At 44.0% G+C, this 17750-nt stretch overlaps 1 protein-coding gene across 2 annotated transcripts in view; it reads right to left on the bottom strand.

The window, feature by feature from the left end:
- Positions 1 to 17750, bottom strand: part of ALG6 (ALG6 alpha-1,3-glucosyltransferase) — a 72405-nt gene that overhangs the window by 20021 nt on the left and 34634 nt on the right. For both annotated transcript variants that reach the window (XM_030206896.1, XM_030206898.1), the window contains exons 8-9: positions 7734 to 7869; positions 3910 to 3995 (exon numbers count right to left, since the gene is read on the bottom strand). In XM_030206896.1, the coding sequence (XP_030062756.1) occupies positions 3910 to 3995; positions 7734 to 7869 (222 nt within the window). The remainder of the gene's footprint in view (positions 1 to 3909; positions 3996 to 7733; positions 7870 to 17750) is intronic.

Here is a 17750-nt window from a genome sequence, read left to right as displayed (position 1 = left end):
CCTTTATTTTTAATTTAATTGGGTCCTGCTGTTTTGTAAAAAGAACCATGAACAATCTAACTAGCTTCCGCAAAGCTCTGAAAACACACCTCTTTAACAAAGCTTACAAAAGTCACCCTCAATGATACAAATCATCCCCCAAACCACCCAAGCACGCCTAAAACACTTCTCACACAACATACCCAACATCCGCCTATCTAAATCCTCTTTTACCTCAGCTTATGATCAACTGTATTTAAAATCATGAACTGACTTTATCATAACCCTACTCTGTAAGCCACATTGAGCCTGCAAAAAGGTGGGATAATGTGGGGTACAAATGCAATAAATAATAAATAAAATAATAATAAAAAGAACCCTTTAATTTTAATTTAGTTGGGTTCTGCCATCCATTTATTTGTAGCCCTCTGGGAAGAGGCAGGAAACAAACATAACAATAAATAATAGAATAAATAAATAAAACAGTTACTCACTCCCCTCCCTACTAAATAGAAAATCTGGGCAATTCATTCTCTCTTTCTACAAGGCCTTTGGTCTAATTTCTTTATATGAGCCCTCTTCTGAAGTCACTTCACTGGCTCCCTATCCGTTTCCGTATACAGTTCAAGCTCCTCTTATTAACCTATAAGTGCATTCACTCTGCTGCCCCTCACTACCTCTCCACCCTCATCTCTCCCTACACTCCTTCCCAGGAACTCCGTTCACTAGGCAAATCTCTCCTAATTGCACCCTTCTCCACTATTGCTAACTCCAGACTCCGTTACTTTTATCTCGCCGCACCTTATGCCTGGAATAGACTTCCTGAGCCATTACGTCAAGCTCTATCCCTGGCCGCCTTCAAATCCGGGCTAAAGGCCTACCTGTTTGATGCTGCTTTTAATTCCTAACTTGTCACCTGCTCATAACCTTATCTTGTCTTCCTCTCTTCAATAGTCCCTTTTCCCTATGTGTCCTATCTGTCTGTCCTACCCATATCCCTTATTTGTCCTGTCTGTCCTCTTTAGAGCAGGGACTGTCTTTTCTTCATGTTCAATTGTGAAGCGCTGCGTACGACTGGTAGCGCTATAGAAATGATTTGTAGTAGTAGTAGTAGTAGTAATTTGTTCCAATCTAGCCTCTACTAGTGCTCCATCATGACTGGCCCCCAGTACTTTCCTAGGTCAGTGGGATTCACTGGTGGTCCTTGAGGACCATAAACAAATCAGGTTTTCAGGATACCTCTAAAGAATCTGAATGAGGTAGATTTGCAAATCAATGTGTGCAGTCTATATTGTACGCATATTTATTAGGGACAACCTGAAAGCCTAATTTGTGTCCTCGGAGACTGGAAGTGAATTCCTCCGTGCCTACATATTTCTCTCACATCAGTTTCCACACATAGGCCACCTACTGAAGCAACTGTTAAACACATACCCCAGATTCTATATAGTGCGACTTAAGTTGTGTGTGCAAATCTGGTCGTATTCTGGATTTGCATGCAAAACTTAATTAGTTAACAAGCCAGTCAGTGCCAATAATTGCCAATTAACAAGCAATTGACACTAATTGGCATTAATTAGAATTGTCTAAGCGTATTCTGTAACATAAATTCTTATAGTTGAAAAGGGGGTGTGGCCATAGAATGGGCGTTTCTAAAATTTGTGAGCATTGTTACAGAATACACCCGGTCTGCGTCTAATTTAGGCACTCACATTTACACCAAGTTTTACTTGGCGCAACTGCCCACGACCAAGTTTAGTCACAGATGGGTGCTCGGTGTATTCTATAAACTGCGTGGAAATTTAGGCATATTCTATAAAGTTCAACAAAATTTAGATGTACTTTATAAAATACGCCTAGGCGTATTTTTTTTCATCATTGATTTTTTAGGCGTGATATACAGAATCTAGTCCATAGGGGGCAATTCTATAAGTGGGTCTCTCCTTGTAGGCACCCTGATGCCGTGAAGTGAGACACCTAGGTGCCCAGATTCCACTACTGAATAACAGTGTAACCCGATACTGGTATGCCTTACTTTATGTGCTCCCAGTTACACCAGCCATAGACCTGCTAAAAATGCAGCAAGGGTGCAGGTAACTTAGGGGGTGTTTTACTAAAGGTTAGCACGTGTTATCTCTGCCACAGGACCCATTTTATTCCAAAGGGCTCTGCTGCAGATAACATGCTGTAGTCTTTAGTAAAAGATCCCCTTAGTTATAAGCTTGGGTTACTGTTAAGATGGGTTATTTTACCACTAACGCATGCGATTTTAGCAGAAGTCCTATTTGATGTAATGATACCTAGCTACTAATATCCTGGGTTAACAGTGAAATAACCCGTCTGAACAGTAGCCCATGTCCATAACTTCCCCCTTACTGGTTTGTGTAAGTGACAGCCCTGCCATACTCCTCATGCTCCTCCCAAGTGCTTTGGTGCCATTTAAGTGGGCAAGCGTACAGTTAACCGCGAAAGTGACAGTATCCTGTACACTTATGCACTCAATCAGGAGATATGATAGAGGTATATAAAATAATGAGTGGAACGGGCAGATGTGAATCGCTTGTTTACTCCTTCCAAAAATACTAAGACTAAGGGGCACGCAATGAAGCAACAAAGTAGTAAATTTAAAACAAATCGGAGAAAATATTTCTTCACTCAACATTTAATTAAACTCTGGAATTCGTTGCCAGAGAATGTGGTAAAAGCAGTTAGCTTAGCGGGGTTTAAAAAAGGTTTGGATATCTTCCTAAAAGAAAAGTCCATAAGCTATTATTAAGATGGACTCGGGAAAATCCACTGCTTATTTCTAGGATAAACAGCATAAAATGTACTGTTTTGGGATCCTGCCAGGTACTTGTGACCTGGATTGGCCACTGTTGGAAACAGGATGTTGGGCTTGATGGACCTTCGGTCTGTCCCAGTATGGCAACGCTTACGTTCTTATGTAAGTGACTCATAAATATGTTATAGAATTGCCCTTTAATTTCCAAAGTGAGTCACTATAAGTATTGTACTTGGCTATGTCCTCCTTTCAAATTACCAAGCTCCTACATAGGAAAATCACAGCACTAACCAATAAGCCATTGTACCTGCTTAGTAATAGTGTGTAGTGCTTTCGAGAGACCCTCCAATTACTTATTCTGTCCTTCAGCACAAAATGGAAAAAACCTGATTTTATAAAGAAACACTTTAGTCCAATGGTTCCCAAACCTGTCCTGGAAGACCTCCAGCCAGTTAGGTTTTCAGCATATTTCACCATGAATATACATGAGATAATTTGCATATACTGAGTATCCAATGGATGTAAATCAATCTCATCCATATTCATGGTGGATATCTTGAAAACATGACTGGCTGGCGTTCTCCCCAAGATAAGTTATATACTAATACAAACAGTTATAGTAAATATGATCCTTTATTTTATCCAATGTCTAACATATTAACAATCTTGTAAATATGTTAGACATTTGATAAAATAAAGGATCATATTTACTATAACTGTTTGTATTAGTATATGAAAATATTGAGTACAGTTATTATAATCTTCTAACCCAAGTATATACAGAGTGTGAACCCAAGATAAGTTAGGGAACCACTGTTTTAAAGAATCACAAATTATAACGTTTCCTCCCTCACTACCCCTTCCCACATTTGAAAAATATGTGCAGGTTTCAGAAAATAAGGACCTCTTTTACTAAGGTGCGCTAGTGTTTTCAGCATGTGCTAATATTTAGGGTGCACTAAATGTTAGCGATATCCATAGGAATATATGGATGTCGCTAATGTTTAGTGTGCACTAAAAATGCTAGCACGCATTAGTAAAAGACCCCCTAAGAGCGATCATACATTGTACTGCACGTCAAAAATCACCTTCTTACAAGAAAACATAACACATAATCATAAAGTAGTACTGAAAGGCCTCTTCCTCACCTTAGTAAAAGTTGTGTGTGAGGTGAAAGAATTCTCTTTATTTTTAAGAGGATGCTTAAGCTGCACCAAACATTGGCCACTTTATCCTGAAAATACAGAAGTTTGAACAGTTTCTATGTTCAATTTGATACTATAATATTTTAAAATGTTTTTATTTAATGACTTTCAAATATACAATTACATCAATTCAATGCAATTCACAGAAATTCAGAAAAAAAATGCAAAGAAAACCTCTTGATACAGGTAATAAAACAATCACAAATAAAACAATCACAATATTGTCCGCATTATAAAGAATAAAAGGATCCATGAAAAACGAAGAAAGAAGGAAAGGGATAAAAGGGAAGAACCCCCCCCCCCCCCTTGAACGAACCGCCTAATTAGGGACATTTCACAGCCAACTCTTACAGTCTACCCTACTGGATGAGGCATTATACCACTACCCTCATCCCCTCTTTTGAGACCACTAAATCTAACAAGTGTTTAGGTTCATTAAAGACATAGATTTATCCTCCTAGGAAATACAACACATACACAGAAAATGTGCTATAATATTTATTCTGCTGTGCCATGTCTAAAAGTCTCAGTAGACCATTGCTCAGATAAATATAAAGAACTAAAAATATCAATGACCTAATATAGGAACTTAAGCAACAGAAGGAATATTCCCCTCATTTCCAACTAAACCAAATGGATCATTTAACTAAACACGAGAAGAAATGGAATGTCCTCCAAGAAACTAAAATTAACTATCAGTTTTATTTCTGACCTCACATGTTTATTACATGAAGGCTGCATTTTTCACATACCTGAATGAACTTGTAACTGGCAATGACAGAGTTAACCGGCAATAAATCAAGAAGTCCAAGACATCAGCAGTTGTGCTGGGATCACTTTCAAAATTAAATTTGTAACCACAGCCTTCCGTGCCCATGAAACTCATTCACCCCACAGCTGCTTAAGTCACAGCTGTGTAGACAGTTAACTGCAAGAACCTTACTAGCATTAACAACTGGACCATCTTCCCTGTCCCTTACCACCACAGAATACGTTCTTAAATTTGCTGAGGGTTACCAGAGAACTGTGGGTTTGGCAGCTCCTGTGACCCCTTTCTTAGTAGCAACTAAGGGAATTTACATAGGAACCAAATCAAAGAATCTGTTATAGGCGCAGCAGTACAAAGTTACTGGATACTGCCAATGTGGACAATTTCACAGTTTATCTTGATGAACGTCCAGATAAGTCACAGCAGTACTCAGCCCTGCAAGCTCTTGGGCTATTAGTTTAGCATGGTCAGTCCTGGAATTGTATTATGAAAGAGCTGGGTGGATTTTGTCTATTTTTAATTAAGCAGTGGACAAAGGTCATTAATAGGATGGTTATAAAGAAATGTAAATAATGCTTTTTACTGTGCATCTTTCCATGTGTTCTTAAACTTTAGGGATATCTAATAACCTATTAATCTGCCTCAGTTCTCTTGCGTACTTCTGCTTAAAGACTGACACAGCTGCTAAACTAAACAGTCCTGTGGAATGCTAAAAAGAAATGCTTGGGATGACTAAAGCTTTTAATGAGCAAAGTGCTTGGTACAATAAATTTAACTCTGTATAAAGTAATAACACTGCTGGTCACCGTTTACAATGCTAACGCTCAACAAGGTGCAGAACTATGCACACAAATAGCTTCACTTGGATTGAAACTCGCAGAAGTCTGTCCACTGCAGAGGAGAAGTTACGTATATCATTTTGCTGTTGGATTTACTTTAAAAACTTATTCTCATTCAGATATCCTACACATGGCCATGGTGAATGAATCCTCCTAGTTACACCTGCTGAGTTTTAAGCTATTACCAAAGGAAGGCTGAAAGACGGGAGCTAAAATGCTAGGAAGATGTAAGGTTCTGAAACTTTTACGACATACTCAGAGGCTGTAGAGAGGTGTGGTAACATGAAGGGGAATAATCGAACGTCGCTGGCGATCTATTTTGGCGGCGGCGCAACAGCTGGCCGGAACCGTATTTTCAAAAAAGATGGCCGGCCATCTTTTTTTTCGATAATACGGTGTGGCCCGGCCAAATGCCTTGGATTTCGCCAGGTTTGAGATCGCCACTTTTGTTTTTCCGCGATAATGGAAAAAACTGCCAGCGATCTCAAACCCGGCGAAATCCAAGGCATTTGGCCTTGGGAGGAGCCAGCATTTGTAGTGCAATGGTCCCCCTCACATGCCAGGATACCCTAGGGGGCACTTCAAACATCTTTTATAAACAACCAAATTAGCTTCCAGGTGCATATCACCCTTCCCATGTGTGCTGAGTCCCCCAAATCCCCCCCAAAACCCACTGCCCACAAGTGTGCACCATTACCCTAGCCCTAAGGGCTGAAGGGGGGCACCTACATGTGGGTACAGTGGGTTTTGGGGGGTTTGGGAGGGCTCAACATTACCCACCACAAGTGGAACAGGTAGGGGGGGGATGGGCCTGGCTCTGCCTTTCTGCAGTCCACTGCAACCAACAACAACTGTTCCAGGGACCTGCACACTGCTGTCAGGGTGCTGGGTATGACATTTGAGGCTGGCATACAGGCTGGCAAAAAAGGCTTGTATTTTAATAATTTTAGTGTGGGAGGGGGTTGGCGACCACTGGGGGAGTAAGGGGAGGTCATTTCCCCCATTCCCTCCGGTGGTTATCTGGTCAGTTGGGGCACCTTTTTGAGGCTTGGTCGTGAAAATAAATGGACCAAGTAAACCCGGCGAAATACTGCTTATCGCCGGGTTTTATTTTTCCATTATCCGCGAAAGCCAGCCATCTGGTAGCCACGCCCAAGCCTGCCCATGTCCCGCCTTCGCTTCGCCGCCAACACGCCCCTTTGAACTTTCGCCGGCAAGGCGAAGGGAAAGCGCGAAGCTATCACAAATGTAGCTTTCGATTATATGCTTTTCGCTGCTTTTGCGAAATCGCCGGCCATATCCCGATTTGTGTCGGGAATTAGCCGGCGATTACTTTCGATTATAAGCTGGATAGTAACATAGTAGATGACGGCAGAAAAAAACCTGCACGGTCCATCCAGTCAGCCCAACAAGATAAACTCATATGTGCTACTTTTTGTGTATACCCTATACAGAGGGCCGCATGAATATCAGTACCACCCCGAGCGGGCCACAACATCACACAGAGGGGCACAATCGCAAAACGTCCCGGTGTAGAGAGGTGTGGTAGCCGTGTTAGTCCACTCTTAAAGGTTATCAATAGAAATCAAACAAAATAAAACATGGAAAAGAAAATAAGGATACCTTTTTTATTGGACATAACTTAATACATTTCTTGATTAGCTTTCGAAGGTTGCCCTTCTTCGTCAAATATTGCATAGCACAAACAGTGTTTCATTTTGGCAGCAGAAGTGTGATTTAATAATCAGCATCTTCTACAGGCACAAGAAATTATTTTCTGACCTGTGATAGCTGCATACCACATATATTATCAGATAGGTGAAACAGACTCTTGTACATACATTTGCAGACTAAAGTTTAACTATGAAATCAGTTTCAATGGAAAAAATGAGTGAGTGATTTAATAAAGATAGTATTCTGGAAGATGCCAGCTGATCTCAGGGTTAAACGCTACACTGAATACTGACAAGACACGACAGCAGAAGCCGTCCTCTCCAATTACTAGTGCTGCCTCTGCAACCTAAAGAAAACCTCCAAAAGGTCAAGGCAAAGGATTCTTGGATTGCTGAGGGATCCTGAAAAATTGGGGGGGGGGGGGGGGGACACACCAACAGAAATATATAAATAAATAAATAAATATAAAGAAAATGTAAGCATGCCTCAAAGAGTCCTCGATCAACTGGGAAGAGTCTTCTGAGTACTTCTAGAATTTGCTCAAGGTCTGTCAAAAACGGTAGCCAGCACAGAGCAAATGATGCAACCACAGTGAAGGCAACTTTCATTAGCAAAGCTAGCCTGCAACACAAGAACAGTTGGTTGACGGAAGTTCAATGTCGAACAAAAAACAAAACCCAACAAAACATGAACTAACAATCCATCAAGTTTGTACCATTCAGCGCAAGTAAGCCTTCACAGTGAATTCTGCTAAATGATGTAACTTACCAACTGAGCCAGATTGTTTTATCGGGCATGCCACAGTGTTCAGCTGTTTCCGCTATGCTGTTTAACATCTTTTTGTTACCTCTGTATAGACTCCCGAATACTTTTCAGCTTACTTATAAACTGTATGCAGATGACATTCAATTTTTGGTGGAAGTCATCAGCTCCTTTGAGGATATTTTTTAAGTTTACATACTTACTATTTGAATGCTGTTAATCAATGGTTGTGGGGTAATCATCTTCAACTGAATACTGCAAAAACTCAGATCTGGATTCTATCTGGTCTTCAATCAATAGAATTCCTTCTGATTTTATCTTTGGTAATATGTGTATCCCAATCGTTAATTCTATGAGACATCTAGGTGTCATGCTGGATTCTAACCTAACAATGAAATTCATGTTCAGAAAGTGATTAAGTATTTTACAGGCTAAGGTTGACTAGGCAGCTGTGAGATCTTCTTATTTCTCAAACTTCCATTTAATTATTCAGAGTATAGTTATCCCATGCTTTGATTACTGTAATGGTCTACTTCTGGGCTTGCGTGGGAATATTTTAAGAGCCTTGCAGATTGCTCAAAATGAAGCAGCTAGAGTCCTTTTTTTGGATATTCCCAATATATTCATGTTACTCCTATTTTAAAAGCTGTGCATCAGCTCCCTATTAAAACAAAGGATCACTTTTAAAACTTTATTATTAATGTTCAAAGTTTCTCCAGTTATTTCCTCTACTTTGTGTACGTAACCAACCTGCAAGAGCTTTGTGATCTACTAGCGCAAACCTTTTAGAGGTGCCATCTTTTCAGGTTGTCAAGCTTGATCAATATTGAAAGTTTTCTTTTAAATTTTGGGGGCCTAAATTACAGGACAAATTATCTATTTTTACATAAGGTCTTTGAAGGCCTTGGATCAATTTAGGTGGGAGCTAAAAACATTGTTATTCTTAGAGGCATTTGGTGACCTGCATGCCTCGGAATAGATACGAGTCCTTTTGGCTCAGGTAAATGTGTGTGTACTATGTAGTTGATGTTAGTTTGCTGACTGTGTGATGATTCCTTGATGTGCTGTTTTATGTGATGGTCTCTGTTTTTGTAATGCCATGTCATTTCATTTCTGTGAATGTACTTATTGTAAACCACCAAGAGCTCTACGGATTGTGCTGGTTATAAATGTTCTAAATAAATAAAGTATAATAAAGGAACTGACTAAACTTCTGACTTCTGAATTTCCAATTAGCCTCTGCACTAACTCCCCAATTCTAAAAAGTCGCCAAAAATGCACATACAAATTTGAGCGTGCATCCAACTTGCACATGCAATATAATTGATAACGAGAAAATTAGTGACAATAACTGGCATACCACCCAGAGAGAGAGATCTCAACCTGACTACAAGAAAACCACTCCCATGAGTTTAGTCCTATTAAGAGTACACCACCAAGAGTTTTCTCTTGATTTTGTACATTTTATGAATTCTGTTTTTTATGATGTATTGAATTGGTTTAGTACACCATCTTGACTGGTATTTTTTTTAATCAAGGAAAGAGTATAAAACTTTTTATAAGTCAGTTAATTAATTAATTAAATGGGAAGCAGTGTGGCATGCAGGGTGCACAGCAAGACTGCCTCGCTGTTAAGGAGACAGGAGCTAAGCTTGGTTTCTTGGGAGATGTGAGAGTGAGTGTCTGAATCTCACAGTGAAAAAGGTGAAAAACCACAAGGACAACTTCCAGAACTTTAGAGATTTGTTTTGGTCTTTAATGTTTGTCTCCCACTTGAGTTACTGTAAATTTACACAGGAAATGATATTCTTTTTACTCAACCAGTAATGAGACAGGAAAAGAGTGAAGAGGTGAGAGACCAACTTCTAAGAGGGCCCTGAAGACTAATTCTTCCCACCACCTCTCAGAACCCATAAAAAATAAAATCACTGTAGGCCCCAGAGCAGTCTTGAGCCCTGGCCACCTAAGAGGTCTGCTACATATATTCTGTTCATTTCACCTGCCCTGACCGTGAATAAATTACCATAACTAGCTTTTTCTGGTGATTAAGGGAAAACAAAAAGTCCTGATGAACTGTATGGCTCAGATAAAAAAATAAGAGAAATTCCTTCCTATTTACTAGAAGGTGATCAGAGCAAGTCCATGGATCAATAATTATCCAATTAGAACATTCCATTTGTTTATTTCATTGGCTCCCATTTATAAATCAATTCTCTGATTTCATAGCTATTTGATTAGCAATATTTCTTTACTTTCCAGTGCTTATTTAATTTTTCTAAACAATTATACCTTTTATGCCATCCTTAATATTCTTATTGTAAGGTAAGGTAAAGTTAAAGCATTGTATCTTATTATTGTGTTTTTAGGGAGGGGATTGGAAATATATTGATGGAGAGGGGATTGGAAAGAAACTGTTCCTTCTTTACATGCAGCCATACAATGGCATAACTCAACATTGTTAAGACTTTGTAACTTGATGAAATCAGCCCAAATCAATCTGAATATGAGCACTGAGCAGACCATGCCACACATTCAACAGTCAATGAAAACTAATCCTTCCTAGTATTCACTCAATACTGTACTTCAGCTCAAACACTACTTTACAGGATTGGCACAGGATAGTACCGTGTACACTTGAATAATTTATTTTAAAAACAAAATTGGGTGACTTAGAGGGGCATAATCAAACGGGGCACCCAAGTTTTCCTGAGGGTGTCCTCGCGGGACGTCCCGGCTGGGAAACCTGTATTATCAAAACGAGATGGGTGTCCATCTTTCGTTTCGAGAATACGGTCGGGGACACCCAAATCTCAACATTTAGGTTGACCTTAGAGATGGTCGTCCCCAGTAATAATAATAATCGAATGGGAAGAAATGTCCAAGTCAAAAAAGAAGGGCGTCCTAAGTTAGATCTGTTTCAATCACATTTAGGGTATAAAAAGGTGCCCTGATTGAGCAGCTTACCACTAGAAGGATTAAGGCATGACCTCTCCATAACCCCCCCAGTGGTTACTGTGCCCCCCCCACCACTGAAAATGACACCAGAAAGGGAAAGTAGGCTCCCTGACAACACCAGGTATTGTGGGCATTCTGAACAAAGCATCAAGCAGGTCTGAAGGGTAGCATAGTGGTCAGTGCAGTGCAGTGGACTGTAAACCAAGGGACCCAGGTTCAAATCCCACTTCAACTCTGTTATTTTACCTTTAACTTGGGAGCCCTGAAGAAACAGAAATATACCTACTGTTCCTAAATATTAAGGACACCTGCAAGCCTGAGGCCTATTGAGGTGGTGTACAGTTAGGTACAGTAGTTATTTCCATGTCTCTGGAGGGCTCACCATTTAAAATAACAGTTGTAATAGAATATGAACTTGGGTGCCCTAGATTAAAGTCCCCTGCACTGACCACTGAGCTACCCCTCTGCTCTGCAGGGACATCTGTGTAGCCATTTTTGTGCAAATGCTGCCAGATAGACATCTTTATCCCTGATTATTCGGCGTTCATAATTTGGATGTTTTATTTTGGAAAATGGTGTGGGACTTTCTCACATATTTTTCAACAGGAAACCCAACATTCTTCCTGTTCAAAAATAGCTGTAAATGGAGAGGAGTTTTTGGATGCTGAGTGGGACGCCCTAATTCTAACTTGGACGTTCTTTCAAAAATGCTGTTTCATGTACCTTGTGAGTCATAGACCATAATGTGCCTTTTGTGTAAAGATTCATACTAGGATTTATGACTGCACATATAAACAAAAAAAAAACCCCAAAACAAGCATAGGCGTAGTTTAGGGAGGGTGAGGGGGAGCAGTGCCCCCCAAACGACTTGAGCTTTCACACCATCTTCCAATCCCCCGAGCCACCGGCAGCCCCTTCGAGAAAGCAGCAGCACACACTCTGCTTTAGACCTGCCCCCAGAAGCCTTTCTTTCTCCTTCAACTTCCTGTTCCCCCGTAGGCGGGAGCTGTGGAAGAGAAAAGGGCTTCTGGAGCAGGTCTAAAGCAATGTGCGTGCTGCTTTCGCCGAGGCTTCTGGCAGCTCGGGGGATTGGAAGACTGGGGGGGGGGGGGATACAGGGCACCACTGGAAGACTCCAGTGCGGCGGGGTGGGGTGGGGGGGCTCGGAGATTGAGAGAAACAGGGGCGGGCCTGGGCAGGAAGTGTAAAAAAAAATGAGACCATGGGGGGGGGGGGGTGAGTGAGAGACAGAGATGGAGATGGAGAAGGGGCAGAAGATGGATGGGACTAGGGGGTGGGTGGGAAAGAGAAGGAGCAGAAGATGGATGGGACTAGGGGGTGGAGGGAAGGGAATAGAGAAGATGAGTGGGACTCAGTGGGGGAGGGAGACGGAGCAGAAGATGAATGGGACTAGGAGGTATGGGGGAGAGGGAGCAGAAGACAGATGCGACTAGGGGTGTGGGGTGAAGGTGAACAGAGCAGAAGATGAGTGGGGCTTCTTAGTGACTGAATAGGAAAGGAAGACAACAAGACGAGAGAGAAGAGATGGAAAAGCCAAACTGGAAAAGAATTTAGAAGACTGACACATGGAAAGTGGAAGAGAATGGGATCAGCCCAATTGGAAAAATAAAGGGCTCAGACAACAAAGGTAGAAAAGAAAAATATTATTTTTATTTACAATTTTTTAAAGATTGATATGTGCCTGCTTTGTGAAATGTACATTTATTTTTATTTAGTATTGTATTTTGCAGAGTACAAGAGAAAAAAAAAACATTTCTGTTTCTCTCTTACCAGTATTGCCCTGCTTGTAGAGTCTGGCTAGCTTGACATCTGATAAACATATGTACAGTACTGTTTATTATACGTACAGTATACAGTCTCCATTAACTGACGTTAGGCTTACTTGAAGTAATCATAGTCCTCTGTACATTCTTGTGTCCTTGAATTCCATAGACTATGTCATAAAAACTGTCATAGCACTGACATCCAGTGGCCTCCAGATAGGCCCGCATGGTGTTGAGACTCTCCAGCGCTCTTGCAAAAGTGACAGGAGGTTGTTGAATTTCTTCAGCATGTGCATATAAGCGAATCTTGCACTTATCAGTGGTGCGCTAAAACAAAGTTTGTCCCCATAGAAATTGATAGATAGATAGATATAGATATATATAGATATATATATATATAGATATATATATATATATATGATGGCTTCATATTCAGTGTTCTAGGTGTGTGTGTGTTTTGAATAACTATAATGTATATATATAAGATGTATGTATGTGAATGAATATGCTAATGTGCCATGCCCCACCTTTTGCCTCCCCCTCCCCCAATGAAACTGTTAAACTATGCCCATGAAAACAAGAAAACAAAATCAGATTTACAATGTATTAGTGAATGTTCAAAAAATTCCTAAAAACGGTAACAAGTCCAACTAAACCACGTGAATTACCAGTATTGGAGAACTGGGGGGGGGGGGGGGGGGTCGTATAAGCACTTTCTTTGGCTTCGTATCCCTCCTTCTAGAGCCTGCTACAACCTTACTTGCTGCTCTTGATGACAAGGCAAAGCAGCTACACAGTGGCGTACCAAGGGCAGGGTGGTGGGGGCGGTCTGCCCCGGGTGTCAGCAGGTGGGAGGGTGCTCCGCTGGTGCCGCAGTCCCCACCTGCCTACCACCAGCTCCGTTGACCCTCTTCTCCTGCCACCTGGCCTGCACCCAGCCTTTAAAACAAATCTGAGAAGCGCCTCACGTTTGCTCTGCTGTAAATGAAGCAAATCGCCTTGTCGCGTCGGGCCTTCCCTCACTGTGTCCCGCCCTCTGATGTAACTTGATATTTCGGCGAGGGCGGGACACAGTGAGGGAAGGCCCGACGCGACAAGGCGATTTGCTTCATTTACAGCAGAGCAGACGCAAGGCGCTTCACAGATTTGTTTTAAAGACTAGGTGCCGTACGGGTGGCAGGAAAAGAGGGTCATCTGTCGACAGAGCTGGTAGACAGGTGGGGACTGGATCGGGGAGGGGGGAGGCGGGGACTGGGTCTGGGAGGAGGGGTTCAGATGGGAGAAGGGGCCTGGAACTGGGGTCTGAGAAGGGGTCAGGAGGGAGAATGGGGCCATGCCTGGGGCAGGTGGGAGAATGGGTCTGGGGCTGAAAAGGGGGGCCCTAATGCAAGGCATGTGGATGAAGGGGACTGGAACTGGGGGCTGAAAAGGAGGGTAGGTGGGATAAGGGGGCTAGTACTGGAATTGGGGGCTGGAAAGGGGCAGGGCTGAAACTGTGGGGACTGGGGGCTGAAACTGCAGGTCGAAAAGAGGGGGCGGGCAGACCCTGGATGAATGGGAGAGGGAGAGCAAAGAGAGAAAGGGCAGGCAGTGGATGGAAGGAGGAGAGAGAGAGAGGGCAGACGGGCAGATGGTGGATGGAAGGGGCAGAGATAGAAGGCAGATCTGGATGGAAAGGAGAGAGAAAGGGCAGGCAGTGGATGGAAGGGGCAGGGAGAGAGGACAGACACTGGATGGCAGAGAGAGCGAAGACAGATGCTGGATGAACGGAAGACAGTGAAAAGAAGTTGAGGAAAGCAGAAACCAGAGACAACAAACTGTAAATAAAATTTATATTTTTATTTTTTTGCTTTAGGATAAAGTAGTATTGTAGATGTGCTAATAAATGTTTATAAATAGAACACGTAAATAAGGTATTCTTTTTATTGGACTAATTTTAATGCATTTTGACTAACTTTTGGAGAACAAAACCCCCTTCCTCAGGTCAGGATAGGATACTGTGACAGCACTATACTGTATTGACCTGAGGAAGGAGGTTTTGGCCTCTGACAGCTAAATGTATTAGTCCAATAAAATGGTATTATTTTATTTTCTATATTTGTTTTATTTCTATTTGTTAATTTGTAAAGTGGTGATTGGTATTTGTTAGTTTTTTTCAAATTTACATCTGCTGTCTTTATATTTTGCACAGTACTGGGGGACATTTTCTGTTTCTGTGTGTTGCATTGTATGCAGAGTCTGGCATCTTGGGGGTTCAGTTTAATTTTTGTCTAAATAGAAAGTTTATGATTACTTATTCTATAGTGGATTAGGGTGTATCTGTGTTTTTGAAAAAGACATGGCTTTCAGTTGGCACTGACTGTGCAGGATCGATGATCTGTACTATTCTGGCTGGTTTCGTTTTACAATAGGTGAATTGATGTTCTAGAGCTCACTGTAGTGTTTAAGATGCTTTCCTTTCTCCGAGGACAAGCAGGCTGCTTGTTCTCACTGATGGGTGACGTCCACGGCAGCCCCTCCAATCGGAATCTTCACTAGCAAAGTCCTTTGCTAGCCCTCGCGCGCATGCGCGGCCGTCTTCCCGCCCGAAACCGGCTCGAGCCGGCCAGTCTTCTTTTGTCCGCACTCGGTACGGTCGTGTTTTCGCCGTGTCGAGCCCCGGAAAGTCGACCTCGCGTGTCCTTTTCTTTGACGTGTTCTTTTTTTTTTCTTCGGAAAATCCTTAAAATTGTCGGGAAGTACTCCGGAAGCCCCTCGGGTTTCGTTTTGCCCCTTCCCGTATTTTTCAGTCTTTGCCCCGGTAAGTTTTCTTTCGTCGTCGGGGTAGGCCTCTTTTCGGCCTCGGTCGAGATTTTCTCCCTAAAAGTTTTTGGTGCTCATTTTCGTCATTTCGGATTTTGATTTCGCCGGCGTGATTTTTCCGCCCATGACATCGAAGCCTTCCAGCGGCTTCAGAAAGTGCACCCAGTGCGCCCAGATTATCTCGCTCACTGATAGACACGCGTCGTGTCTTCGGTGTCTGGGGGCCGAGCACCGCCCTCAGGCCTGCAGTCTGTGTTCCCTTTTACAAAAGCGGACTCAGGTAGCGAGATTGGCCCAGTGGAACGTTTTGTCCTCGGGCTCTTCGTCGGCATCGGCACCGAGGGTATCGAGTGCATCGACGTCTTCAGCGTCCAGAGCTTCATCCTCGGCCGCCAGTGCATCGAGTGCATCGAGGCATCGGCGCCGGGACATCGGATAGCTGCATCGACGTCGGTGGTACCGGGACCTCGTCTGCTGATGTCGTCGGACGGCGGTGCATCGTCGGGAGTGCAGGTGAGGGCTGTCCATTCCCCTGCTGGTGGCGGTGAGCCTTCGGGTGGGTCTCCTCCTACCCTGAGGGCTCCTGCGGTACAGCCCCCCCGAGACCGACCTCCTTCGGCCTCGGCCCCGAGGAAGCGACGGCTGGATTCTACGTCCTCCTCGTCGGTGCCGGGGAGCTCCGGTGACATGCTTCGGAAAAAGTCGAAGAAGCATCGACACCGGTCTCCTCCCCGCGTCGGCACCGAGAGCTCTGGGTCGCCGAGGGAGTCGGCACCCAGCAGGCATCGGCACCGAGAGGACCGCTCACCCTCTGTTCAGGAGGTGTCGATGCGCTCCACTCTGGACAGCCCGGAACAGCCTCCTCGCCCGGAACAGGTTCTGACGTCGACGCCTGCATCGACCTCTCTGCCTTTCTCTGCAGCCGCTCTGAACGAGAGCCTCCGGGCCGTTCTCCCGGAGATTCTGGGAGAGCTGTTGCGCCCTACCCCTCCGGTACCGGCGGTGCTTGCGCCTCCGGTACCATCGAGCGTGGCGCCGGCTGGCCCATCGCCCGGGGTGAGGTCCCCGACGTCGGTACCGCGTGCGGTGCCGACTGCGGCCACCTCCCAGGAGGGCTCCCCGACTACGTCGGCGGAGGGAGCTTCGCCGATGCGGGCGAGGGAATCTACCTCTCGACACCCCCATCGTGGACGTGGCTCCACGGAGTCGAGCCGGGCGAGGTTGCAGACACAGGTTCGTGAACTTGTGTCTGACACCGAAGGTGAGGCCTCGTGGGAGGAAGAGGAGGACCCCAGATATTTCTCTGACGAGGAGTCTGAGGGTCTTCCTTCTGATCCCACTCCCTCTCCTGAAAGACAGCTTTCTCCTCCTGAGAGTCTGTCTTTCGCTTCCTTTGTCCGGGAGATGTCTACGGCCATCCCATTCCCGGTGGTTGTGGAGGACGAGCCCAGGGCTGAAATGTTTGAGCTCCTGGACTATCCTTCTCCACCTAAGGAAGCGTCCACAGTACCCATGCACCATGTCCTAAAAAAGACATTGCTGGCGAACTGGACAAAACCACTAACTAATCCCCACATTCCCAAGAAAATTGAGTCCCAGTACCGGATCCATGGGGACCCAGAGCTGATGCGCACTCAGTTGCCTCACGACTCTGGAGTTGTGGATTTGGCCCTAAAGAAGGCTAAGAGTTCTAGGGAGCATGCTTCGGCGCCCCCGGGCAAAGACCCTAGAACCTTAGACTCCTTTGGGAGGAAGGCCTACCATTCTTCTATGCTCGTGGCCAAAATCCAGTCTTACCAGCTCTACATGAGCATACACATGCGGAACAATGTGTGGCAGTTGGCGGGCTTGGTTGATGCTCTTCCCCCTGAGCAAGCCAAGCCTTTTCAGGAGGTGGTCAGGCAGCTGAAGGCGTGCAGAAAATTCCTGGCCAGAGGGGTGTATGACACCTTTGATGTTGCATCCAGGGCCGCTGCTCAAGGTGTGGTGATGCGCAGGCTCTCATGGCTGCGTGCCGCCGACCTGGAGAATAGACTCCAGCAGCGGATTGCGGACTCGCCTTGCCGTGCGGATAACATTTTTGGAGAGAAAGTCGAACAGGTGGTAGAGCATCTCCACCAGCGGGACACCGCATTCGACAAGTTCTCCCGCCGGCAGCCTTCAGCATCTACCTCTACAGGTAGAAGATTTTTCGGGGGA

The sequence above is a fragment of the Microcaecilia unicolor genome, chromosome 6 (genome assembly GCF_901765095.1).
Source record: "Microcaecilia unicolor chromosome 6, aMicUni1.1, whole genome shotgun sequence".
Taxonomy (NCBI): Eukaryota; Metazoa; Chordata; class Amphibia; order Gymnophiona; family Siphonopidae; genus Microcaecilia; species Microcaecilia unicolor.
This window is presented reverse-complemented; position numbering and strand designations above follow the sequence as displayed.